This window comes from Apium graveolens, chromosome 4 (assembly GCF_009905375.1).
Source record: "Apium graveolens cultivar Ventura chromosome 4, ASM990537v1, whole genome shotgun sequence".
Lineage (NCBI taxonomy): Eukaryota > Viridiplantae > Streptophyta > Magnoliopsida > Apiales > Apiaceae > Apium > Apium graveolens.
In genome coordinates this window covers 38,195,653-38,222,925 of record NC_133650.1, presented here as the reverse complement: position 1 = coordinate 38,222,925, position 27,273 = coordinate 38,195,653, and the positions used below count along the sequence as shown (strand labels likewise).

The following is a 27,273-nucleotide window of genomic DNA, read 5'->3' as shown; positions in this document are numbered from 1 at the left end:
GTAACCTCAAATTAATCCAGTCATATCGGGTAGATGGCAAGTGAACAAGTTTCTGGTGATCAAATCTATCCTTGAGATTATTCCAAAGGGTGAGTGGATTTTTGATAGTGAGGTATATTCGCGGATGTGATGCCTAAGAAAGATAATCGCTTTTGCATTTTGTTCAACAGTTGGGATTTTTTCTGGGTCAATAGTATCTTTTAGGCCATTAGCACTAAGGTGTAATTCCGCATCAACGACCCATGACAAATAATTATTCCCCGAAACATCCAAGGCAACAAACTCTAATTTTGCAAGATTCGCCATTCTAAATAGATTTTAAATAAGATATAATATGTCACAAAATATTTAGGCAAGTTGAAATAATAACTTTATACAAAAGTTATGACGGCATAGCCGACCAGAAAACTTTTGATTATTACTTGACGGCAGTGCCATCTTTATAGTAGTATTACTTGACGGCAGAGCCATTTTTATATTATTATTTGACGGCATAGCCATCTTTATATATTTCAATCAGTAACATAAATATGTAATAATATTTAGAAGAAAATGAGGAAAAGAAAACGTACCTCTTTTATAAAATAGTTTTAGTTGATAGGGACTCGTGGGTCAGAATAAGTCGTAACTTTTTCGAGAATAAAGCTTTAGTTGGCAGAGACTCGTGCTGATAACATGTTATAAACCTTTGTTATAAACCTTGACTGAAAATATGAGTTATGTTTAATGTAGAGGAAGTATAGGAGAATAGAAGATGGAGAGAAAGTTGTGATTTATTTCATTAGCTAAATGAGCTATTTATAGTAGTTGGTTTACGATGCTTACTAAGTAAGCTATTCAAATCTTTTTCATTAAGTATTATAAAACTTCCTTAATAAGCTTTATTCAAATCTTTTTCATTAAGTATTACAAAACTTCCTCAATAAGCTTTACAAGTCTTTTTCGATAAGTTTTACAAGTCTTTCTTGATAAGTTTTACAAGTCTTCTTCGATAAGATTCGAGAAACTTCCTCGATACGCTTTGACAATCAATTTTATTTTTATTCAAATATTTTAACAATTTTAAACAATTTTATAAAAAAAGAGAGTATTTTTTACCGTGAAGCCTCTTAGAAATGGGTAAAAATTGCGAGAGCTGTTCTAAAATTTTTAAAACCTCCCTTCCTTTCTTAAAAAGAGAAAAATAAAAAACAAGCTGTAATTGTTCCTGTTTGTTCTGGTATGATGAAGAAATCGGCGGTGTTGTATCACTATCCATGCCCTGATGGCGCATTTGCTGCTTTGGCCGCTCATCTCTATTTCTCTGCTACTTCCACTCCTGCCCTTTTCTTTCCTAATACCGTCTATACCCCACTAAGGTAGCTCTCTCTCTCTCTCTCTCTCTCTCTCTCTCTCTCTCCCCCCCTCTCTCCCTCTCTCTCTCTCTCCCCCCTCCCTCCCTCCCTCCCTCGCTCCCTCGCTCTCTTTCTCTCTCTCTCTCTCTCTACTTACAAGTGTAGGTCCTTTCTCAGGGTTGAACAGCTTCCTTTGCCTGATATTGACATTGCTTATCTTCTTGATTTTGTGGGCCCCCCTGGTTTTCTCAGCGACCTCTCTTCCAAACTTCAATGGTTTGTTCACCCCCTATTTGCATATTTTGATTAAAAAATTGAGATAAATTGTCTTTGCTCCTTACTTTCAAAGGATGAGAGCAACATATGGATTTACTTAATACTGCATTATAATTTTTATATAAGTCCACAATGCCATACAATCTTAACTTCTTTCTGATTTTTATAATAATTTTATTCACATCGTATTTTATGTTTTGGACATTTTATAGAGATATCACTGAACAAGCGCTATTTGTATCTAGGATCTTAATCCCTAACAGTCTGTGTGCTAAACAAGCCTTATTTAACACACTGTTCCACAACCCTTAGATCTTTATTTTAAGGACCCAGATTAAAGTATTTCTTTTTTACCTTCCGTAAATCTCCGAGGAAAGGACTTTCCGTTCCACGGATATTTATAGCGGCAAGGAATTTTTTTTTTTAATTTGGGCCATTGAAATATAGATCCGACGCCCCTGAAACACAGTGTGTTGTTTAAAGCTTAACTAGCCCCCAGATGCCAGGGAACAAGACCCTTGTATCTATAGTGTGAACTACATGTATTGTTTAGTCGTCTGCTATGTGTATCTATTGATTACTTGATTTATGTTTTTTCTACACTATGTAGCGTTATTGTGTTAGATCATCATAAAACTGCATTGGAGACATTGAAGCTAGAAACTTCTGTGGGGGAGAATGTAACCAAGGTGATCGATATGAATAGGAGTGGCGCTACAATCGCTTACGATTTTTTTAAGGAGAAGCTTCTTGCCATAGGTGATAATGGCAAAACTATCCGCAAATTTGAATGTGCCCGACCATTGTTTGACTATATTGAAGATGCTGATTTGTGGAAGTGGAATCTTCGTAATAGCAAAGCTTTTAGCAGTGGTTTGAAAGATTTGGATATTGAATTTAGTGCCAGCCTGAATTCATCATTGTTTCAACAGGTAATGTAATCTATCATTATAAGTAATATTATAATTTTCGTGCTTTTCGGTGTTATCTAATATCATGATAAACGACGGACCCTTTGCAGTTACTTTCGTTGGATCTGGATACTGTCATTAAGCAAGGCATGTTGAGCTTATCACACAAGCAGAAGTTGATAGATGAATTTCTTAATCAGTCATATGAGATAGCGCTTGGAGGGGGAGACTTTGGACGATGCTTGGTAAATTTTATATCTGGTTAAAAAAATCTTTTTTTAATTAATTTAGTTTTAAATAACTTGTTTGACACATAAATCACAGCTAGATGTAGTCTCTTCAGCAGTAGGATAATGACTAGAAATTTTTAAATTTTTCATAATGTGCTTAGCTAATGGTCTTCTAACCTCCTGATGTGTTTTAACACCAAAATACGTTGTATAAATACCGTCCAAATTTTTTGTATAACTATAGATATAAATTCTCTCAATAATAGAAAATAGAAAATTAGATACTCAATATGAATTTCAAATAGAGAAACAATATATTTAGATTAAGAACTTCGTGTATGCAAATTTACCTATTTTCGATATAATTTTGTTTCAGTTATGATGAATTTGGGCAACACCTATAACAAATAATAACAGATTGACATCTACACTGGAACTTTAACAAGAATATAATGGATTAGTTTCTTGAGAAAGTTGATGCATTTTTCAAATCATCGCAGTTTACTGGTACACGGGCTTGGAAAGTCTGAATTATCTAGTGCTTGTATAATTTAAAAAAGAAGAAGAATGTTCTAATAATTGCAGGCTGTCAATGCTGATTCTGTTACTGAGTTGAGGAGTGAACTTGGACACCAGCTAGCTAATAAAAGCTGCAAAATGAATTTGAGGTATGTATAATGTCTTAATTCTATATTACATGATAGAGACATCATGGAATCTTGAACTCTAAGTTTGTATCTCTAGTTCAAGTTTCCTTTTCAAACTGCTGATGTAGTTTTTAGCACATGTTATATAAACACATGACTAAAAATAACTTTTTTAGCTAAAAGGCCGACTTAACATCTATTCCATGCATATATTGTTCAAGCACTTAAAATCGCATCGATTAGCAAATTGGATCAGCGGCAGCGAAGTCGCCGAGAAACAGTTTTCTAGATCTATGTAGTTTCTCTTGTATTCATGAAGAAGAAACAGAAACATAGATGATATAAGTAGGGAAAAGAATGCCGTGGGCTACATATGTAGACTTTTAGATTGCAATGCGACCGTATGAACTATTAACTACAAAACTGAAATGGTGAATAAAGCTGAAGCCTTATCAGTATTATTTATATAAGCTGCATTCCTGTGAACTTTTCATCACTCTAGGTCTCAGGTCTTTTAGCCTCTCATTTGTGATAGTAATTCCTTCAAGCTAAGAGAAAATGTAGGTGCTGATGGATAGGCTTAATTGGGAATTGAATTTGACCGAGTATTGGGCCAGTAGTAAGACTATAGTTCCTCTGAAAATCTGTATTGTTCAACAATTAGTCATTTTTACATTTTATTAGTGCAAAATGAGATAAGGTGCTCAAGTACCTCATCATAGTTTCATTATAACAATATAATAATTCCTTTTCGGGATGTGGGATAAAAAAAGTATGAAAGTTACAAGCCAAGTAGTTCCATTATGTTAATTCTAGTAACTCCTTCAATACAGGTAAAACTCTGCTAATATGATACTACTTCACCAGCCTTAACAAAATTGTTAACATTATTTGACATCTTAAATATGTTTGAAGCCCTTGAACTTCCAAAGATGTTTCCAGTTTCTTTCCCACTCAACCTCAAAGTAAAGTTTGTGACATAAAATAATAACAAATTTCCACCTTTACATAACTGTTCTCCCATCTTCTAAATGTTATCTGAATCTCTTTAGTTTGACTTCTAAATCATGATTTTACCCGGTATAAAGGTAAAGGTAGGCTGTGGACGGACGAGGAAGGTCGGGATAGGTTGTTAATGATGTATTTACTCTGTACTCTAATATGGTACTACTAATATGATACTACTTCACCAGCCTTAAAAAACTCTGCTAATATGATACTACTTCACCAGCCTTAAAAAAATTGTTAACATTATTTGACATCTTAAATATGTTTGAAGCCCTTGAACTTCCAAAGATGTTTCCAGTTTCTTTCCCACTCAACCTCAAAGTAAAAGTTTGTGACATAAAATAATAACAAATTTCCACCTTTACATAACTGTTCTCCCATCTTCTAAATGTTATCTGAATCTCTTTAGTTTGACTTCTAAATCATGATTTTACCCGGTAGAAAGGTAAAGGTAGGCTGTGGACGGACGAGGAAGGTCGGGATAGGTTGTTAATGATGTATCTGTACTCAATGTAATAGCAAAATCACATGCCTCTTTATATCAGTTCGTTTCTTTGCTCTTTAAGTGCACAATGCCTTGGGAGAGACAAGAGATATGGCCTTGGAACCTCACACTACATATCTGGTTTTCAAGTGAGAATGGTGCCATCTTTAACTAGTGAAGCTTTACAAAGTCGGAGAGAATAGAAAATTTTGTATTGATAGATGAACCAACTGGTTCAATATATACATAACAATCTGCATCGGATCCCTGTAATTAAGGGATTGACTTGCACTAAATCAGGTTAGTATTTACAGCTGTATACAGAGAGAGGATGTTCTTTTCCTAATTGTGATCTCCTCTACTACAACTAGGAAACAATATATTCTAATACATGTGACTAGTTTGACTTCCTACACTCCCCCTCAAACTAGCTATTGTAGATACTCATAAGACCAAGCTTTGAAATCAGCTGAATAAAGTTTGATCGAAATAATGCTTTTGTGAGTATATCTGCTGTTTGTAATCGGGATGGTACATAGGACAGAGTTATGGTCTTGTATTCTATCTTCTCTTTGATAAAATGTTTATCAATTTCAATGTGTTTTGTTCGATCGTGATGGGCGGGGTTCTTTGCAATGGCAATTGTTGATTGGCTGTCACACATCATATTAACGGGAGCAGAATATTTTATCCGCAATTCCCTCATCAGTCTTCTTAACCATATCCATTCACAAGTGCCTTGAGCTAAAGCACGTAATTCTGCCTCAGCACTACTGCACTTGCTGCTTTTTACTCCGCCATATCACTAAATTTCCCCATAAATATGAGCAATACCATGAGGTAGATCTTCGATCAATAGGTGATCCAGCCCAGTCTGCATCTGTATACACTTCTAAATCACGGCTTAAAAACTTGGTAAATAACAACCCTTTTCTAGGATTTCTTTTGATATATCTAAGGATACGATATACAACTTCGAAATGATCTTCTGAAGGATTGCTTAGAAATTGACTCACGACGCTTACTGCAAAGCTGATGTCTGGACGAGTATGTGTGTAAATGAGTTTCCCCACTAGCCGTTGATATCGGCCCAAATTTGTAGCTGGTTCCTCTGTTCTAAGCTTTAATTTAGTATTGGGATCCATTGGTGTTTCAGCTGGTCTGCATCCACTCATTCCAGTTTCATCCAGAAGATCTAGTACATATTTTCTTTGAGATACAAAAATTCCCTGTTTGGATCTTGCTACTTCCATCCCCAAGAAATATCGTAAAGGACCTAGATCTTTTATTTCAAATTCCCTGGACAACAAATGTTTAAGCCTTTCTATTTCCTCATCATGATTTCCAGTGAGAACGATATCATCAACATATACTATCAACATTGCGACCTTGCCATGATCAAAGTGTTTGATGAACAACGTATCATCTACTTGTGATTGTATGTACTTATCACGTTTCAACACCTTTGTAAACTTTTCGAACCAAGTACGTGGAGATTGCCTAAGTCCGTATATAGTTTTTTGCAATTTGCAAACCTTCCCTTTTGTGAGATTTGTTTCAAAACCTGGAGGGATGTCCATATAAACTTCTTCCGATAAATCCCCATTCAAGAAAACATTTTTTACGTCAAGTTGGTATAAAGGCCAATCCAGATTAGCACCAATAGACATTAGAGCATTTACGGTCTTTAGTTTAGCTACTGGGGCAAATGTTTCTTGATAATCAATTCCGTAAGTCTGACTATAGCCCTTGGCGACCAGCCGTGCTTTATATTTATCAATGCTACCATCTGGCTTTTGTTTAACTGAAAAGATCCATTTGCAACCAACTGTTCGTTTTCCTGGTGGAAGAGTGGCCAGTTCCCATGTACCATTTTCCAGAAGAGCTTGATATTCATCTAGAGCGGCAGCCTTCCACTCTGGGATTTCTAATGCTTCAAACACCGTTTTAGGAATTTGGACATTGTCAAGAGTACTCACACATGTTCGAAGTCTCTGAGATAGCTTTGAATATGACACAAAATTTTTAATAGGATGCTGAGTACATGATCGAGTACCTTTTCTCAGTGCAATTGGCAGATTAATAACTGGAACATAATTTGTTGTGACACCACCACCTAATTCCAAGTTTGTTTGTGTCTCACCTTGTGTAATTTCAGGATTAACTTGCTTTTGAGTTGAATCATGCCTTTGCTGATCTTGTGCAGATTGTTGGACATGTCTTCTCCTACTGTATACCTGAATAGCATCAACAGGAAGGCTGAGATGTTTAGGGTACACTAAGGACTGGGGAGATGAAGGTTTGGAGGCGTATTATCATCAACTTGTGATGGTATATTTGGAATGGTGGGATTTGAGGTGGCTGGCCAATCTAGATTTGAAGTACCGGATGGAATAAAAGAAGAAATATAGGGTAAAGTATTGGATTGATTCAAGATCAGATGTGGTTCGATTAAAGAATCCCAATCCCAATTAATTTTGTTCTGAATCGTTTGCATCCGTCTCTCCCTCGACGGTAGAATTAGAAAAAAGTGGTTTGTTTTCAAAGAATGGGACATCCATGGTGTGATATATTTTCTTGGTGTCAGGAGAAAAACATTTATATCCTTTCTTATTCGGGGAATACCCGATCAGGATGCATCGAAAAGCTCTTTTATCAAGTTTGTTGCGGTTCTGAGAGTGGACGTGAACAAAAGCTGTGCATCCAAACATTTTAATGGAATTTCGGTAATTAGGTGAGTGTTGGGAAAATTTTTGGTAAGTAGCTGCACTGGGGAATGATAGTTAAGGACACGTGAAGGCATACCATTGATTAAAAAAGTTGCAGTGAGGACAGCTTCACCCCAAAACTGTTTTGGCACATGATTTTGAAAGAGTATTGCTCGAGCAACTTCAAGAATGTGTCTATTTTTGCATTCTACCACACCGTTCTGTTGTGGGGTATCTACGCACGAACTTTGATGAACAATACCATTTGATTGAAGATATGTGCCAAGGATTTAATTGAAAAAATCTCTTGCATTATCCGTTTTGAGTACTTGAATGGATGTTTCGAATTGATTTTGGATCATGGAATGGAAGTTTTTAAAACATTGCATAGTTTCAGATTTGTCTTTCATGAGGAATAACCAACTCAAACGAGTGTGATCATCAACTAATAATATAAACCACCGTGTCCCCGATATGTTAGAAATCCTACTTGGTCCCCATATGTCCCCATGGATTTAAGAAATGGAGTTGTTGGTTTGTATGGTCGAGGTGAATAAGTGGTGCGAGTGTGCTTTGCAAATTGACAAGTTTCACACTGATATAACCTTGCATTTTTATTGATAAACAATGATGGAAATATTTTTTTCAAGTACATGAAATTTGGATGTCCAAGGGATGTCCAAGACGGTAGTGCCATAACATAATAGTACTGTTACTATTTAACTGACTTATTGACTCACAACTATGGGTGGATTGACACTGAAAGCTGGAAATAGACTTATGGATAGAATGGTGTACTTTAAGGAGATACAAGCCTGCACAATAGTGTCATGGTCTATGGGAAGGATAGTACTATGCTAGTATAACTGTATGTTTTGTTTTGTTGTGTGTTTTGTCCTGTAACTAGCAGTATAGTGGTGTGTGGTTAGTAAGGGTAAGATTGTCTTTGTATTAGAGTTAGTTGTTGTGGGATGAGCCTATAAAAGGACTTGTGATGTCCTCTGTTGTTATGTTGAATATATGAAAAGGAATCTATTTCCACTAATCTCTTTCTCTTTCTATAACTGTTTTCTCTCTCTAGGGTTTCTACCTCAATTCTCTCTCTAAACTCTGTCTCTCTCCCAATTTTGATCTCAATCTCTCCGTTTCTCTTCTATTCTCTCTCTGATATCTATTCTATAATCTCCACTTCTAGTTGTTTTACTTACATTTCTGCACTTATAAACCAGAAGATACCAAAAAATACAAAAAACCTCTAAAAACACAAGTAAACCATGACAAATTGGTATCAGAGCTCTAAATCTAGATCAACTACTGCTTCAAACAGCACTCAATTCCGAGCAAATCGAGCCTAGTTACTCAGTAATCACAGCTCAAAGTTTAGAATTTGAATTTTACACTCAGTTCAGGTGTATTTCAATCTCTACATACGGATCTGTGTTTAAATTGTTGAAATCAGTAAGTATAACTGTTGTTACAGTTAATTCAGTTGTATTTGGAGATAAAATAGTGTAGTTGATGCAATTTCTGAAGAATAGTACAAATATTAGGTTAAGCTTGTTGTACTGAGAAAGTTAATTAGAACAGAATTTTGGTGCACACTAAGTGTTTGTTGAAAGTCAAGTAGAGGATTGCGGATTTATTAAAGTTGAAGGATGACATATAATACTAGGAGTAACAAACAAGCTGAAACCTCTCAGCAAGGAGCTATGAGGACAATACAACCTGGGATAGGAGTGAAGGAAAGCACAGAGGAAAGGATTGATAAACTGCAAGTAGCAATTGAGATGCTAGTATCTGGAATGCAAGGAGTTATGAGCTTAAAACCTCAGAATTTGAATGTATCTTCAGAAGATGAAGAAGAAACTCCAGTGGTGGCAAAGAATAAAGGTGTATTCAGAAATCCAGCTCATGCTGCCTGGGAGAGACAAAAGCTAGAGCAACAACAGGAGTTGTTGGATGAAGAGGAGAATGAGGAGGTCCCTGGGAAGTATAACAGGAAAGAACAAGAGAGGAAGGAATTTCAAAGCTTGAAGCATCTCAAATTAAGTTTTCCAGTTTATAAGGAAATGATACTGTGGAGTGGTTAAGAGATTGTGAGGAGTATTTCACCATTTTTGAAGTCGATGATATAAGAAGAGCAGCCATTGCTACAATGCACTTAACTGGAACTCCCAGGTCTTGGTACAAATCTTTCATGATTGGGAGAAGTAAGGCCATTTGGAATCAATTCACCCAAGCTTTCCTAGCCAAATTTGATGAAGTAGATACATAGTTAGTCTTTGACAAATTCAAGAAGCTACAACAGACTTCTACAGTGGAGGCTTATTTTGATGAATTTGAATAGTGCAGAGGGCAGATCTTGCTCAAAATTTCAAGCCTCACATCTGAATATTTTCTAGAGAATTTCATTGGAGGTTTACAAGGTGAGATCAAAGGAATGTTGAGGTTATTGGAACCTACTACAGTGGAGCAAGCCTTAAAGTTAGCTAGATTCTATGAGCAGACCTTGAATACTCAACCAAAGAGGACATCTACTTATAGTAGTGTGTTTAAGACTAAAACTACTATGAGCAATGCATCAAGAAACTTTCGGAAGTAATGTGGTGATGAGCAATAGTGGAGGTACATCTGTGTTGGTACCTAGCAAGACTACAGAAGTTGTAAACAGTAAGCCTAGGCCACTCACGTACTCTCAGAGGGAGGAAAGAAGACAAAAGGGCCTGTGTTTTTATTGTGATAAGAAATTTGTCAAGGGCCATGAATGTAAGAAGCCACAAAATTTTGTGATGATTGCTGAAGAAGAAATATCAGCAGAGTATGAGGGGGAGCCTAAATTTGATGAGTGTCTAGGGGCAAGATCAGAAAATAATTCTAGCAGCCTTAGGCATGAAAGTGAGTGGAGTTGATCAGCCTTTACAATCCAAAGGATTAATAAAAGGAATTGAAGTGGATATTTTAATTGACAGTGGTAGTACTAAGAACATCATTCACTCTCAAGTTTGTCAAGATTTGAACATTGAGACTCAAACTCAGGAGTTGGTACACTTGCAGTTAGCTAATGGTGAGAGTATTATTAGCCAGAAGCAATGTCCCAAATTGTAATGGAGTTGGAATGGAATAGACTTTGAAACAACAGCTCAGGTTGTGGATCTTAAAGGGTGGCAAATGATATTAGGAGTGGAGTGGCTTACTCAATTAGGTGACATTCATTGCAATTATTAGGACCAAACCATGCAATTTAGCTAGCAGGGAAGGAGTGTGAAGCTTAAGGCAGCTGATAATGGCAGAAAAACTAGTATCAATTCTCATATATCTGTTATGACTCCCTTATGGATGACACAGATCAGTGAAAGCTATGAAGGAGACTCACAACTGCAGGAAGTGATTGCTGAATGTACAATCAATAAAGAAGGACCTCAGGAATATTATATGATCTAAAGATTGTTGCAGTACAGAGGTAAATGGGTGATTGGCAATCAAACTGAGTTGAGGAAACAAATCTTTGAAGAGTTGCACAGCAATGGCATTGGAGGGCATTCTGGGAGACAAGCCACTCTTAAGAGGATCAAAAATTATTTCTACTGGCCTACTATTAACCAGAACATAGGGCACTGGGTTAGGGAATGTGCTATATGTCAGCAAATTAAAGGGGAAACTGTAAAAAGTCCAGGGTTGTTGCAGCCTTTATGCATACCTAAATCTAAAGGATCTGAGGTAATTTGGGTTATTGTAGATAGATTTAGCAGATATAGCATAAATCTTCTTTGAGCAAGTATATAGACTGCATGGACTGCCAGAGTCCATTGTGAGTGACAGGGACAGTTTGTTTCTTAGTGAATTTTGGCAAACCTTGTTTAAATTGTCAGGAACAAGACTACACTTAAGTACTGCCTATCATCCCCAGTCAGATGGAAGTACTGAAAGGGTAAATCAATGTTTAGAACAATATTTGAGGGGCATGACTAGTCAGAATCCTAAGGAGTTGGCATCTTGGTTGGCTCCAGCAGAATGGTGGTACAATACTCCTTATCATACCACCCTGAACACTACTCCATATCATATTATGTATGGTAATAAGCCAAGGCATTTGGCTTGGTTAACCAGGAAGCATACCAACCTGAATAGCTTGGAGGAGTTCATGAATGCTAAGCAATTGCAGTGGAGTAGTCTAAAAGACTTGTTGGAAGCAGCTCAGGAAAGAATGAAGCAATTTTCTGATGCCAAAAGGTCTGAAAGAACTTTTCAGGTGGGATGCTAAGTTTTTTGGTCCTTATGAAATTGTGGAGAAGATTGGTTCTGTAGCTTATAGACTAGCCTTACCCAATTCCTCTAGAGTTCATCCTGTTTTTCATGTGTCCCAACTCAAAAGGCTGTTGGCCAGCACAAAGGTATGCAGCAATTGCCTCATGTGTCTGAGCAAGGAGTTTTTGAATTGACTTCTCTGAGACAGTTGGATACTCGACAAATTCTCAGGGATGCTAAGGTAGTATATCAACTGCTCATTCAATGGAGAGGATGTATTGTGGATGAAGCTACCTGGGAAGATGAAGACGTGATCAGGGTCAACTTTCCTGCATTTTGTCAACCCTGAGGTCATGGTTGAATTTTAAGGAGGGGTTGTCATGGTCTGTGGGAAGGATAGTACTGTGCTAATATAACTGTGTGTTTTGTTTTGTTCTGTGTTTTGTCCTGTAACTAGCAGTATAGTGGTGTGTGGTTAGTAAGGGTAAGATTGTATTTGTATTAGAGTTAGTTGTTGTGGGGTGAGCCTATAAAAGGACTTGTGATGTGCTGTGTTGTTATGTTGAATATATGAAAAGGAATCTATTTCCACCAATCTCTTCTCTCTCTATAATTATTTTCTCTCTCTAGGGTTTCTACCTCAATTCTCTCTCTAAACTCTGTCTCTCTTCTAATTCTCATCTCAATCTCTCTGTTTATCTTCTAATCTCTCTCTGATTTTGTCTGATCTGTTCTATAATCTCTACTTCCAGCTGTTTTACTTACATTTCTGCACTTATAAACCAGAAAATACCAAAAACATACAAAAAACGTTAAAAAAAAGTAGACCATGACAAATAGTCAGCACTGCCAATCATCTTCCCCGAGGCTAAATCCTGGAAAACACAAGATTTAGGATAAAACTTAGTTTCACAATGATGATCACGATTTAGTTTGCTCACTGATATTAAATTACAGTCAAGGTCAGGCACATAAAGAACTGAATAAAGAGTCAGTTTTTCGGAGATGCAGATTGTACCAATTCCAGCTACATGAGACCTTGACCCATTGGCTATGTGTACAGTTTCATTTACCTGACAAGATGTATAAGTAGAGAATAAAGATCTGTCACCTGGCATGTGATCAGATGCTCCTGAGTCCACTATCCATGATGTGGTTGGTGGATGGGAGACATGAAGGGCTTGGCTAAAAGAAGGTTGACCGACTACCTCAGACAATTTTCTTTGCTGAATACTTTTTGAAGAATATCCATCTTATCCTTTGTAAAGTTTGCAGTAGTTTGTGCTTGAGTTATATCTGATATAATTAAATTAGCACGACTGTCACACTCTGTACGTGATGATTTTTGGTCAGCTGGTTTTCCATGAAGCTTCCAACATGTTTCCTTATAATGACCTGGCTTTTTGCAGTGTTAACACCACGGGCGTCCTCTGCGTGGTCTCAAGTCATTGGAGCGAGATGCCAAGGCAGTCAGGTCAGCAGCTGCCAAGGCTGAATTATCACGACACCTTCCACTGATTAAAATCTTCATCGATTGTGACCATTGAAGATAGTTATGGCCATTGAGTTTGTGTGGACAAATTGGGATGAAGGTGTTGTCAGAGGTGGGATAAAGATGCCTGGTATTTAGTTGAGTGTCAGATTGAAGGATGATAGGTTCTACCCTTGATGATGAGTCCTTAGAGTTTTGCTCAGATTCAGACATGGCTGTCAAATGATTTTGTTGAACAGTGATTCAGGACAGAGACAAATATAATTAGGGTTGATTAGAGATGGAAATTGTAAGCTCTCATACCATGAAGCTTTACAAAGTCTGAGAGAATAGAAAATTCTGTATTGATAGATGAACCAACTGGTTCAATATATACATAACAATCTGCATCGGATCCCTGTAATTAAGGGATTGACTTGCACTAAATCAGGTTAGTATTTACAGCTGTATACAGAGAGAGGATGTACTTTTCCTAATTGTGATCTCCTCTACTACAACTAGGAAACAATATATTCTAATACATGTGGCTAGTTTGACTTCCTACAACTAGTATAAGAGTGATTGTTTAGTTCTACTGCCTTCATAAACAAATGAAAAAGGTTCTATATAAACAAATTGTCCCATATAAAATGACGACAATGGTGTTAAAAAATCACAAAATGGGATATCTTTGACTCTAGGCAGTTGGTAATAAACTATGCGCAAATTTGAAATACTTGTTCCCTACTGGAATAGTACCTTTTATTTTAATATTGGATAAGTGATAAGTAGTACTCTAGGTTTGCAATTTAAATTGCAGTATCAGAATCTTGCTTGTGAATTTTTGAAACTAAAGCTTCTACTTTAGTGATCATAGTTCTTGAAGAACTATACAGTTAAACAATTTTTTTAGCAGAAATTGATAAATTTATGTTACCTTTGAATAATGGGACTCCTATTCAGAAGACTGAAACAAGTGGAGGATCTTCTTCTTTTAGAAGCTGGCTCTAGGGCTGAGCAAAACCGAACCGAAATCGAAAAACCGAACCGAACCGTGCTAATTCGGTTTGGGTTCGGTCCTATTTTTTCCAGATATTTGGTCTATTCGGTCCGGACAGAATAGACTGAAATAAAATTCGGTTCGGTTCGGTTCTTTTAATAAATATTTCGGTCCGGACCGAATATACCACGTCATAAATACTATAATTTCATGTTATATACATTTTACATATATCTTAAAAATTATAATCATAATTTTTAATTTTTAATTGTATTTACAGACTATTAGAACTCTACATGTCACATTACTTCAATTATATTTTAAATTTTTAAATTTATGATTTAATTTTTTATTGAATTTTCTTTTTGAAAAAAAATCGGTTTATTCGGTCCAAAACCATTCGGTTCGGTCCGGTCCGGTCCATAATATAACTTCGGTCCGGTTCAGTCCAAGAAAAAATGACTATTCGGTTTTTCGGTCTATTCGTTTTGGACCGAACCGACCGAATGCTCAGCTCTAGCTGGCTCTGGGTTCTACTGATTTGAAGTTGTCTTGTAGGACCGTTTATCTTGCTTGGTTCCATTTCATTTGAGCAGAATGGAATGGAAAGTGGGAATATTGTTACAAATTTATGAAATGGATAGAGCAGGTTTGAGATGAAAATGGACTGTAATGGTATAATGTTTGGAAAGGATATGATTATATGGAGGGAGAAATGGTCCATTATACCTAAACCAGTAGGTGCGAGCTTTATTTAAACTGGTGGAATGAATTATAATCATGCAAAAATGCGCGGATAGAGTATCATAGTCCATCTACAGAGTTACTTGAATTCTACAAAAATTGGAGTGATCACGATGAGAAAACTTTTTGTAACGGAAGATTTTTTTTTTTTCGTTTTATTCTTTACTCCATTTTTTCCCGCCTGTCTTTATTTTTCAATTGTTATCTTTGTAATTCATCCAGTATTATCTACACAAACATCCTGCTTTATTAAGAATTAAAGTCATGAAATGAAGCTGCTCTATAAAGTCTCTAGTCTCTACTACAATTTGGTAATAACACGGTTAAATTTTTTTTATGATGCTTATAGGGGTATCGGAGCTGTTGTATATGGAGTGCCTGAGCTAAAAAATGACCAGATGTTAAAAATAAGCCTTAGAAGCATTGACAACGAAGATACAACACCCATATCCCAGGTAAGGCTGTTTTTAACTAGTTTCACAAGAAATTATTGGTGCACATGTTAACATCTTCTGGATTGTTTCAGAAATTTGGAGGTGGTGGCCATCGGAATGCTAGTTCGTTTATGCTAAGGGCTGATAGTTTTGAGCAGTGGAAAATATGTGGGTAAGCAGAGGTTTGCAGCACTCAATCTGGGTATCTCAACTGAACTTGTCACTTCAATTATTTAAGGGGTGACAAACTAGAGGGATTGATAAGAAGTACGTCTGAGAGCTGGCGTGTTTTTGATTGAATTTGATTAAGGCTCCCTTCAAAATTTTGTTTCTTGTTGAGATAATTGTGTACAAAATGACATCTAAGACTATGCATATGCATGTATAATTCAGAACAGGTTTTGAGCTGTATGCTTGCACATTCCTCACGAACTGTATGGTTCCAAACTTGTTCGACTTTTAAGTCGAACAATAAAAGTGCAGATAGGTTAATTGCGAGCTATACTTTAGACCGAGTAATAGTTTAAGAACCATTTTCTGAAAAAACAGGAGAAATTAAAAATGCAGTGACACTTGCATAACACATGCATATCCTTTATTAAGAAAAAATTAACACCAAATTAAATTTAGTAAAGTGATAAAAAGCTTTACAATCCAGTAACGCAATATCAACAACAGAGAAAGAAACTAGATACAATGAAAACTGATGCGTAGAGATCAAATATCAAAAATCACAAGCTTAAAATGGTTATATATATATATATGTATGTATATGATGTAGTATATATATTATTGGTGAAATCACAATATCAACAGCCCAGCCTTTAATGAATTGGAGTTGTATTTAATTAGTTTGGGTGACCCGAGAAATTTCTTCACCGGGAATGGGATTGTTAAAAGAACACCATGCATCATCTTTGATGAACTGCATCCAAGAATCATCTTTATCTTCATCGTCATTATTAATGCATGTACTTGGTGCTAAAGGAATAACAGTTGAAGAAGTTGACAGTAGTAGTGTTTCGTATTGATCGGTAAGGATGGGTTGCGAATAATCTTCAGATGAAACCATGCTTAATTGTCCTTGATCTTCCACTACTTCTGATCCGCATATACCATTTTTCTTAAACACACGGCACAATGCATATGAGTCCTGAAAGTAAACACAATTTTGATAACTGAGCTAATTATACAAGGCATTGTTACACAAAAGCAGTGATTGTGATGATATTTATGTGATATTATTAAGGGTTTTGTGCAAGGGATAATGTGGACAAAACAAATGGAATCAGAAGAACATATGAAATAATTCTAATTTTGTCTTATTATATGATATAGGATATAGGATAAAGGGTGGTAAAGTGATAACCTATATAAGCTGCTTTTTGTTTTTCTCATACCAAAATCATAGACCAGTATTGCAAGCAACGAATAAGAAATTAGGTTAATTTGGTCCATCTATATCTCTTGAGTCTTCTTCACACACAACGTGAATCATGAATTAATGATATATGCCTATCAGCCTATGCCTATGCAACGCACCCCCTTACATTTTTATGTAATTCAAGGGCGTGACGAGTGACGACTAACTTTTCATCCAAGCTTCCCGCCCCATGACAACATGCAGAACCTCATAATTCTTTTCTTCATCCCTTTTCCACATGATACATACACTCCCCGTTAATTAATATATATATCTACTCTTCCCAGTTATTAGTGGATGAAAATATCAGGGGATACGAAAAATCCTAAAGATCATAAGCTGACATTTTTTCAACACAAAAAAAATACATTATATGATACAGTTCAAAACAATATTGTTAAGCATATATATATATATATATATATATATATATATAAAATAGGATGTTTAAAGAGTGAACACTGGTTAATTGGTGCTTCAACCCTATTATCATTAATTCAATGAAATACCTGAATTCCCGACGTAGTTTCATCACAATCCTTATCATCGACCCGATATTCATGCATTACCCAGTCAGTTCTGATTCCCTGAGGAGCCCTACCTCTGTAGTAAACTAATGTTTTCTTCATTCCAATTGCATAGTTTTGGGACAAAACTTTTCTGTCTTTGCCTGTGGATTTCCAGTATCCTGCTCGTGTTGCTCTATTCGTTCTAAATCCATTTGGATATTTTCTGTCTCTGGGGCCGAAAAAATACCATTCCGGATCTCTACTAGGCAAAAATGATTTCTCTGCATCCACTCAGGGTTATAAAATGTAAAATTAATACTAGCTAGAGGTTTCTACTTCTTATAAATTGCTGAATATTTACAACCTTAAAATCAGACATACATTGACGTTTTTCATTGAGAAATCATCATGATGAGACATGATTCATTTATAAACAGGTTGTATAAATTCTATAATTAAGAACTCACTCTTACGAGGATATATATGATCATAGGATAGAAACCTTATGCCAGAACTTATTAGATGGAGTAGAAAAATTAGATGACGATGACTAATTTATACAAACCTGCCAGATCCCATGGCTCACATTTGTAAAGATCAACCTCCGGAATAATGTCAAGTTCGATCTCCAGACCATGGATTTTCCTCCTGAGATAATAATTTACAAGCTCTTCATCAGTTGGATGAAATCTAAAACCTGGAGGCAATCCCACCGGAGACATTTTTCTCCAAGTTGATTTGATGCCTTTCTTGTTTTTAAATGTTTCTTCTACATACTAGTTCAGTACTATTATATATATGCATGCATTATAATTAATGATTCAAAGTCCCTCGTCTTTGGGTCATTTTCCACTTTTTCTTTTACAGATTCTTATCTGAGACAAACGTTTCTTGCAAGCCCTCACTAACTGCATCCTATCACTTGTTATGTACTGACACATCTGCCTCTTTTAGAGATGCATGGTCCCTCTCTATATGGGATTTAGTAACTTAAACTCCTCTCTACTAGGTTTACTGACTGTTCGATTTATCTGTTAAAGTACAATAAATGGGATCCTCTCTTATGTCTTATTACAAGAGTATTTATAGCCTTTTAAGTGGACTTTCTAGTATATGGGCTTAGGCCCAACACTCAGGACTTTTACATTGAAACTGTTTGTTTTTTATTATTATTATTTTTGCGTGTGGACGTAGCCCTTCTTTCCTTGGTAACTGTTGGCTTGTCCTCGTGAGGATACATGTGATCGTGTCTTTGGGAACTGAACAGGTGAATGCCTCTTGCTTTTCTGTTGTTTATATTTCTTTGCTCACTTGACTCTCAACGTCATATATCAGTTTAATCATCAAAGTTAACGGAGTATCATTTGAATTACTAAAGTCATAATAAATATCATACAAATAACTCAAAATATGTGCTCGAGAATTAAAATTTATTTTATAGAGTTCTATATATTTTTCTTCAATCCTATTACAACCACATGAAAATGTATGAATTCTAGTATTTTCTATAATATAATAAGATTTTTTAAAATTTATCTACTATTTATTTTTAATTTTATAGTCATTTGCTTTATTTAAATAAAAATAGTTAGTAGATAAATTTTTAAAAATCTCAAAAAATCATCTAAAATACTATGAATTCATAACTTTTCAGTTGTAATAAAATTTAAAAAAAATGTTTAGAACTCCATAAAATAAATTTTAATTCTCGAGCACATATTTTGAGATATCTGTTTGATATTTATTATTATTTTAGTGATCCAAATGATACCCCGTTAAGTTTGATGATTAAACTGATATATGACTTTCAGTTGAGTGACCACTTTGATATTTAACCCTTTCTTTTTCATCCCCCAATTGTCTTCTCTTCCTCCCCGCTAGGTACTCTTCTCTTTTTGTCCTTTTACTTTGCTGACTTTGTCATTTCTGTTTTATCAATTATGAAGCCCGTTGTCATTTCCTCTTCTGGTAGTGAGAGTAGTGGTAATGGCGAGACTGAGAGTTAAGAGTGCCTTGGTCGTATTGACTCTACTATTCGTCCTGTTATTACCTTCGTAGTCCTCTTTTTGTTAAAGCTGAGCTTTATTCTCCTGGTGGGGATAGAGGTTCGGTTAACAAACCTTTTTTCGATGCCGGTTCTTCTTCTTTTACTACCTTTGTGACTGATGTGTCGGGACCTCGTCGGGGTGTTAGATTTGAGTCGAATAGGTCTTTTAATCGTAATAGTGAGTATTCTAAAAAGCCTCTAGATCTTCATCGGATATTGAAGTACTGTTCTTTTTTCGATGGTTTCGCCGTCTTTTCTCCTTCCGTTACTGACCGGATGTGGGTTCCTTCCCATCCTGGTCGCCATGCTATTCCTGATATTTATTTTGAAGGTGGGTTTAGGTTGCCCGTGCACTTTGAGTGTAGTCTTTCTCAGTTGGTTCCTAATGCCGTTCTTACGATTAACGGTCTTATTGCTAGGTGCCATGAACTTGGTTGGTTTCCCACCATTGACCTTTTATTTTCTATTTATCGGGTGAAGAGTACTGAGACTCAGTTGTATGATGTCAAAAGCTTGTTGAGGTCCCTGGATCTAATTCTGGATGGCATGATAAGTGGGCTTGGTATGAGGGGCCAGGTCTGGACCGTGTTGGACCGTGGAAGCCTCTCTGTCAAAAACTCTTACAGAGTTGACTGATTTTCTTGGGTCGTCTATTAGATATCAACTTGATAATTTTATAAGTGATAAGTTTCTCAATTTCCATTGTTGTAAGCATTTGTCTTCTGTTTTTCACCTTTGTTGTGCAATTGTTTTTTCCTTTATAACTTTTTTGTTTTGACTTTTTCAACTGCGTTTTTATTTCTAGTGCTTGGACCTGATTTGCGTCATTTGTCAAGAAGGTTTTTGATAATGCCTACTGATGAGTTTCTTGCTCGGCTTGTGAAAAGTAAGGTTGTTGGTGCTTCTGTTGTAGTCGATTATGACTCTGAGGAAAAGGGACCTGCGGTTGTTTCTCAGTCTGTGCCTACCACGTCTGGTACTGCTGGAGTTGCTATCGATGCTGTTGTGAAGGACAAAGATAAAGAGAAAAAATGACATCGTGATACTCACTCTTCTCGTGGTCGTCACTCTAAGAAGTTTAAGGAGTGTGCCAAGCATCCATTCTCTGATGACTTGGAGTTAACGACGCCGGTGGGAGGATCTTGTGCTTGATATGCTACCAAGAGTGATGGTTCTGTACGATTTGTGGGCAAGGGTTTGCGAACTTGTAAGAACTATGTTGATAAGTTAAGCTCTTGTCGTATCTTTCTTTGTTTAATTTTTAGGTAATGAATTGATCGTGTTATTGAATTTTTATCCTTATCTGTGTAATAATTTTCTCTCCTTTTACAGTTTCTGTTTGCAGCTGCTTGTTGAGTTGGAGAGGCTATTGAAGATTAATGATGTTCCTGACCTTGATGAGATTTCTCGTCTCCGAAGTGAAGTTGGTGAACTCAAGATTGTGAAGTCTCACTTGGAGAGATCTTTGGATGAGTTGACCAAAAAGAATGATTCTTCTGCTACCCAGATTTTTACCCTTTTGACCGAGAAGTCGGAGCTGCCTTCCAAGTGCAACCCTTTGGAGGTTGGTTTGCGAGATGCCAAGATTGAGGTGGAAGGTTTGAATGCTGCTCTGGGAGCTTTCAAGGACAACCTTGCTGAGAGAGAGAGAGAGACTGCTTGGACTGTTGACAAAGCTGAATTGATTACTAAGTTAGATGAGATGGGGGCCAATCTTGCTCGGTGTGAAGATGAGGCGCTCAAGTCATTTGAAGAAGTTTATGGCGAGTGTCTGTCTCATTTGGCCAGAGTTAATATGGATGCGAAGGATCATGATTTGGATTCCTACCTTGCAGATTGGGAGAACAAAGTTCAAGTTGGAAAGACTGCTTCTTCCTTGCCATTCTAGTGCCGCTTGATTTGCTGGTTGCCTGGGGTATGCCCCTAGAGGTTTTTTGTAACTGATATTTTAAGATTCGGGTTTTCTAATGTGTGCCCAAGGGCACACAATAAGCACTAACTCCGATGAGTTTGGTGCATTTTGATTGATCCACTAATCATAAATATTGATGAACCCCCTGCATTTACAGATAGACATTATTAAAAATTGAGAATTTTTGTGTATGTGTGCGGGGATGTACAATAAAAGATTTTGATAAAGGGGAAAGTTTTTCATATAAGTAAAATGAAGGCTAAGACATATGTCGACTTATTTCATAGTTAGGCTTACCCTCTGCCTAAACTGTGAAAGCGACTTGATTGTAAATAAAAAAACTGCTTAGCCCAAACTGTGAAAGCGACTTAATTGTAAATAAAAAAACTTACATGATTCATAACTTAATAACTTAAACTGGAGGCTCTGTCATGGAGATGTAGGGTAGAATTTCGGCGTTCCAAGCATTCACTATTGGAGTACCATCAGGCTGATCTAGGCAATAGGTGCCTTTGCTGATGATCTTCGTGACCCGGTAGGGACCTTCCCATGATGGAGATATTTTACTGATTTTCGCTTGCATTGAGGCTGCTGCTTCCCTGGGAACCAGGTCATTTATTTTGAAACCTCTTGCTTTAATTTTGAAGTAGTAGAGCCTTGCGACCTGTTCTTGGTGTTTGAGTATCTTGAGTTGTGTGGAGTCCCTGAGTTCTTCGAGAAGGTTGTTGTTTAGGCGTAATCCTTCTTCTGAGCTTTTAGGATCAAACCTTTCAATCCTTAGAATTTGGTCCCTATTTCTATTGGTAGAACTGCCTCTGTACCGTAGGACATTCTAAAAGGTATTTATCCTGTGGATGCTTTTGGACTGGTTCGTAGACTCCAGAATAGGTTTGATAGTTCATCGACCCAATTTCTATCTGCGTCCATCAATTTCTTTTCACTACAAGAAAAAAGTCCATAGACATCGCTTTTTGGCCGATGTCTATGCTGTTTCCCAGCCGATGTTGATGTCGGTGATGTCTATTCTAGACATCGGTGAATACCCGATGTCTATACTCGATTAGACATCGATTTTAGTTAAAAAACAGATGTCTATTTGTTATTTATTTACATAAAATGCTATAAATAATCATTTAATAACTAAATTACACCTAATTAAACATGTTAAACATATCATGAGCTATGTTTATTGTCACAAAAACATCGATTTTAGTGAAAAACACTGATGTCTATGTGATGATTTTTTATAAAAAAATGCTATAACAAAATTATTTAATAACAAAATTACACCTATTAAAACATATTAAACATATATTGAGTTATGTTTTTTGTCACAAAAACATCGATAATTTTGAAAGAGGTGATGTAAAATGACATATTAAACATCTATTTCTTCAATGAAAGGTGATGTCTAATTTAGCGTATAGACATCAGTATTTTCTAGAATGAAGTGATGTCTATGTATCATTAAAACTTGAACATGTTAGTCTTTAACATCAGTTGTTTGTCTGAAACTGATGTACATTGTGTTTTTTGACATCAGTTTTGTTTGGTTAAAAATGATGTTTATAATGTTACTTAACATCAGTTTTATCTTAAACAAAGTGATTTTTATGTTTCATTTAGACTTGAACCTGATTTCTTTGACATCAGTTTTTTTACCTTAAAGTGATGTACATTATCTTTTTTGACATCAGCTTTTCTTAATTGAAAGTGATGTATAAGAAGTTTACAGACCAAATTGTGTAGAGTTTTAAAAAATAGTAAAACATATGATCTGAAATCTAAACTATTACATTCTCCAGAAAAGACATTCAGTCTAATGAAAATTGTAAGATAGTTTTTTCACTATCCTGTTTTGAACACTCTTCAAAATATGAGACACAAATCCTCTCTACACAAGACAGCAAAGGCCCATATAAGTTCCCATTATTTAGATATCTCAACAACTGGAAAGGATAAGATGAGCAAGCCGCTTTATCCCAAGCAAGCAAGTACGATCCCCCACTTACTGGACATATGCCATGTGCACGATCAAATCAACCACACGGGTGCTGCATTAACCACCCAAAATGACATATGTAAAAGAATTTAACAGTCAACTTTGCTCATAAGAGAAACAACTGAACCGCAAATCACAATTAGATGAGAACGACTCTTTACCTGTATCCCCATTCATTGTCATACCACGAAACAAGCTTGCCAAAGTTATCATTTAGAGCGATTCCTGCTTTGTCATCAAAGATGTTTGACCTGAAAAAATTTAAATTCGACCAGAAATAACAATTATTATATAACAATTATTCCCAAAATTCAACCCCAACAGTTCATCAGAACATATTTGAGAATCAAGAAGCTGTTATATAATTATGTTCAACAAATTATATATTTACATGTCTAGCTCAAATTTAAACACCGCCATACATACATAAGGTTGTTAACATCTCAGTTGCATTTATTTGACACTGGATTATTTATAGATAGCTCAATAAAAATTCTTTCCAGGTTTATGAATATAAATATACATAAACACCCACACTCCCTTAAATATTAATTTACCTACATCAGATTTATGGAATATCACCTAAAAATATCACTCAAAGAAAGCGGGATGAAAAGGATCAACCTACTTACAGGGTTTTGTATACTTAATATGTTATCTTGCAAAGCAGAGTTAATTCAAACTTACATGGCCAACTTTAAATTTACTTGGGAACTAATGATGAAAATAAATGATAATCCAGATCTTCTTATGGTACTTCACGTAGCAATTTACCATGATATGATTCTCTAACTGCATTGATGACACAATATTTTGGCATCTTAACTTCTATGCTCTGTTTGATTTGACGAAATGTATTTGGGAAATGGAATGTACTATTTGTAGGTGAATATTTATTTATTCATTCCTCCCTGCACCCCCATTCATACAAATTTAAAATTGGCCACAGTCCCAAAAACTGGTAAATGTACGCTTCATTCCTACTTTTACCTATTTTGCTCGCAAACCTTGACAGAAATTTCGCACTCTCTGTTTTTCTTTCAGCCTTCCTTCCTACATTCTTTCTTTTACTTTTAGATTAATTAACAATATGTCCTTGCGGTACTCCCTCATTCCAACTCTTCAACCATAGCATTTATACCACGACAACTAAACGATAGCTGGTGATCAAAATCAATGTTATTGCAGATAATGTATATATGATAGTCTTAATTTTCTTTAATCCCATGTCTCTCCTATATATATGACACTGCTATTGAAACAACTTTATACAACAAAGTAGAAACCAAATGACAGTGAATGCAACTTGCAAGTATAGAATCGGAAGAAAGTGGAGTGCGTACAAAAACATTTTGCATATCTGTGAAGCCAACAAGAATGTATTGGACAGAGAAACTTGTCTAGATTAAGCCCATCTTACAAACAAATCGTGTTTTGGATATACAAAAAGAGATTGCGTGCAGCCAAACATATATAAGTAAAAGCTAAAGAAGCACTACACCTTTGGTGGCTTGAATGGATAATCTGGAGGGAAATGTATGGTCACCAGAAAAACCCCGCCTGAATAAGGACTATCTGGAGGGCCCATAATTGTAGCTTGCCAGTGAAACATATCTTCAGCCGCAGGACCTAAATAATCAAACACAACAGCAAGAAAAACATAGGTTACAGAAACAACAACGAATTTTATCGAAACAACGTAATTTAGGCTAGAGGAATGCTAGGAAATCTCTTTAATTGAAACTTTTGATATGCTTGTCCTCTAAAATATACTGGATGTAAACATTCAAAACTAGTGTACACTCACTGAGAGAACAATGTTATCAAGATACAAAAAAAATTAATATTTTTAACGGTTCACAAAGGCTATGTCAAGAGGTAGAGGGATGAATGGATGATAACAAAATTAAATAGGTAGAGTTCCAATTAACAGGTACACAGTCCCAGCTGAACTCTTGAACACTACAATTATAATTAATCAAATTTGAAACTAAAAGTGCTGTAAATTTATTTAGTAAAATAATTAGGTACTTGGTTCTACAACATGGAAAAGCATATTACTATATAATTTAACAACATAAAAGATGACAAGAAATTTGAATGCCATAACACATAATCAAGTCATACTGCGAAAATATTTTCGCCTATTTAATGTTATAAGACTAAAGTATCTGTTAGGGCTGAAATACCCAAACGCTAAGTCAGTGAAGCCATTGGCCGAGTAGTTGAATTAGTTGCACAACAGTCAAACAACTTTTTCGTTCAGCTGTCAAGTATTTGTGTTCTCTGTAAAAATTTGTAATTCATATGTTACATATGATGGCGAATTTTAATTTCAGCAAGGCCACTAAAACATTGGTTTTAACCTTTAAATATTTGACTATATGACTATATTAAATCTTTAGCAATTAAAATTTGAATGTCATGCCGTCTCATTTATTCTAGAACCTGGTTATCTCAATTTTATAACATTTTACCTTAATAGCAATTGTATAAAACCTGTTATCCAGACAATGCTCTGCAAAGGTGAACCACTTTCTGTATGAAACATGTAGCCATGGGTTACTACTCGATTTCACCTCCCTCTGGACCAAGTCCTCGTATCGTAGAGCCAAACAACTCTATCAGAATAGCAGCAAATATAAAATTCATCAGTATTTAACCACTCAAATAGCATCATCACTCATATATTCGTAACAGTTACACACAAATAAATAAAAATTTCACAAATAATAGAACTATCCACCTGATTCAGTAGCTCAATCGATAATCATCTATACAACAATATAAACCACTTCACATCCAGAAACGGCCTCATAAAATGACTAACATCAATCTAGACCACTGAACAACTAGACTCACTAACGGAAAAAGAATTGCTCAATCAGATTTTAATCAACTATAAACATATTAAACAGATGAAAAGCATACCTAACACATGGATCGTCTAAGATGTTCTAACAACTAAAACATGCTTCAACTTCACCAGAACAAGCAATAACACGAATGAGAGATATTAACTTATCGTTATGATGCTGCTTCGTAAATTGCCCAACTTCTCAAACTAAATTATCGAAATTACCTAACTTATCAAACTACATTATCGAACCAGCACATAAAATTTAATAGATAATTTGCTCGAATCAATCATAGATCAATAGAGACATATCTATTATCTAACAAACAAAATACGCAACAGAAGGACAAATTAAACACGGAGCAGTTATGCTGTTGGATCGAGTAAAACCTAACTCTCTTATCTATCTATACACTATAAATGTACATATGTGTGATTGCGTCAATGTTGTTCAATACTGTACTTCAATATTACATTTTGCACACGGTTGTAGAAATATTGAGCCATCCATGTTACCATTTATAAAACTCGAGTATTTTTACAAAATAAATACTGATCCAAGAGTCCTGCCATTATCTATAAGGAAATCAACAAAATAAGATTGAAGCTTAACAATTATACTATACTTCTACGAAAAACGGGTGATTTTACGACATCTTCTCTTTACGAGTGTCATTGTGAGTGCTGCTCCACAATTGTGCTGAAGCACTCAAGTAATGTCCTGTATCATTAACTTTACATAATTTACAAAAAAAACAAAAACAAACAAAAATACAAATGAACAACTAAAAACACCCAAATTACCTAAAGCTTTAAATCTTTTTCTCAGATTAGGTCCTGTATACAACAAGAAGAAAAGTATTAGCAACAAGTTTAGACACTAAATTAATAAAAAAAAATAAGGGTTTCGAATTAGAAAAAACCCCAATTTACAAAATTAGGGTTTTGAATTCAGAAATCCTCAACTTTTAAAACCGTTCTTCTCTGCCAGTTCGATTCAAGTAGATACAACACTTACCGAAGTAGAGAGG

General features: G+C 35.7%; 2 protein-coding genes across 3 annotated transcripts; one reads left to right on the top strand and one right to left on the bottom strand.

Annotated features, from left to right (window-relative positions):
• The first annotated feature begins 1,165 nt into the window (after positions 1-1,165).
• Positions 1,166-15,903, top strand: LOC141717943 (uncharacterized). 2 transcript variants are annotated; one of them, XR_012573860.1, is made up of 8 exons: positions 1,166-1,358; positions 1,512-1,610; positions 2,221-2,542; positions 2,632-2,766; positions 3,337-3,419; positions 13,253-13,765; positions 15,408-15,513; positions 15,585-15,602. XR_012573860.1 is itself a non-coding variant. In XM_074520219.1 (7 exons), exons 1-7 carry the CDS (start codon positions 1,222-1,224, stop codon positions 15,666-15,668), a joined length of 966 nt encoding a protein of 321 aa, XP_074376320.1. In that variant the 5' UTR covers positions 1,169-1,221; the 3' UTR covers positions 15,669-15,903. The 2 variants fall into 2 exon arrangements, 1 of the variants encoding a protein (XP_074376320.1); XM_074520219.1 differs by lacking the exon at positions 13,253-13,765 and having other exon boundaries at positions 1,169-1,358; positions 15,585-15,903.
• A 162-nt stretch (positions 15,904-16,065) lies between these two features.
• Positions 16,066-18,185, bottom strand: LOC141717942 (NAC domain-containing protein 54). The gene is made up of 3 exons (XM_074520218.1): positions 17,990-18,185; positions 17,425-17,705; positions 16,066-16,645 (listed from the first exon to the last, which is right to left on the bottom strand). The coding sequence occupies exons 1-3, from the start codon at positions 18,144-18,146 to the stop codon at positions 16,337-16,339; spliced, it is 747 nt and encodes a 248-aa protein (XP_074376319.1). The 5' UTR covers positions 18,147-18,185; the 3' UTR covers positions 16,066-16,336.
• Positions 18,186-27,273: the final 9,088 nt, after the last annotated feature.

Coding starts and splice junctions, on each gene's coding strand:
- LOC141717943 (XM_074520219.1), top strand. CDS start 1,222: ATGATGAAGAAATCGGCGGTGTTGTATCACTATCCATGCCCTGATGGC. Junction 2,543..2,631: donor ATTCATCATTGTTTCAACAG/GTAATGTAATCT, acceptor GACCCTTTGCAG/TTACTTTCGTTGGATCTGGA. Junction 3,420..15,407: donor AGCTGCAAAATGAATTTGAG/GTATGTATAATG, acceptor TGATGCTTATAG/GGGTATCGGAGCTGTTGTAT.
- LOC141717942 (XM_074520218.1), bottom strand. CDS start 18,146: ATGTCTCCGGTGGGATTGCCTCCAGGTTTTAGATTTCATCCAACTGAT. Junction 17,706..17,989: donor TGAGCCATGGGATCTGGCAG/GTTTGTATAAAT, acceptor GAGTGGATGCAG/AGAAATCATTTTTGCCTAGT. Junction 16,646..17,424: donor AAACTACGTCGGGAATTCAG/GTATTTCATTGA, acceptor GTTTACTTTCAG/GACTCATATGCATTGTGCCG.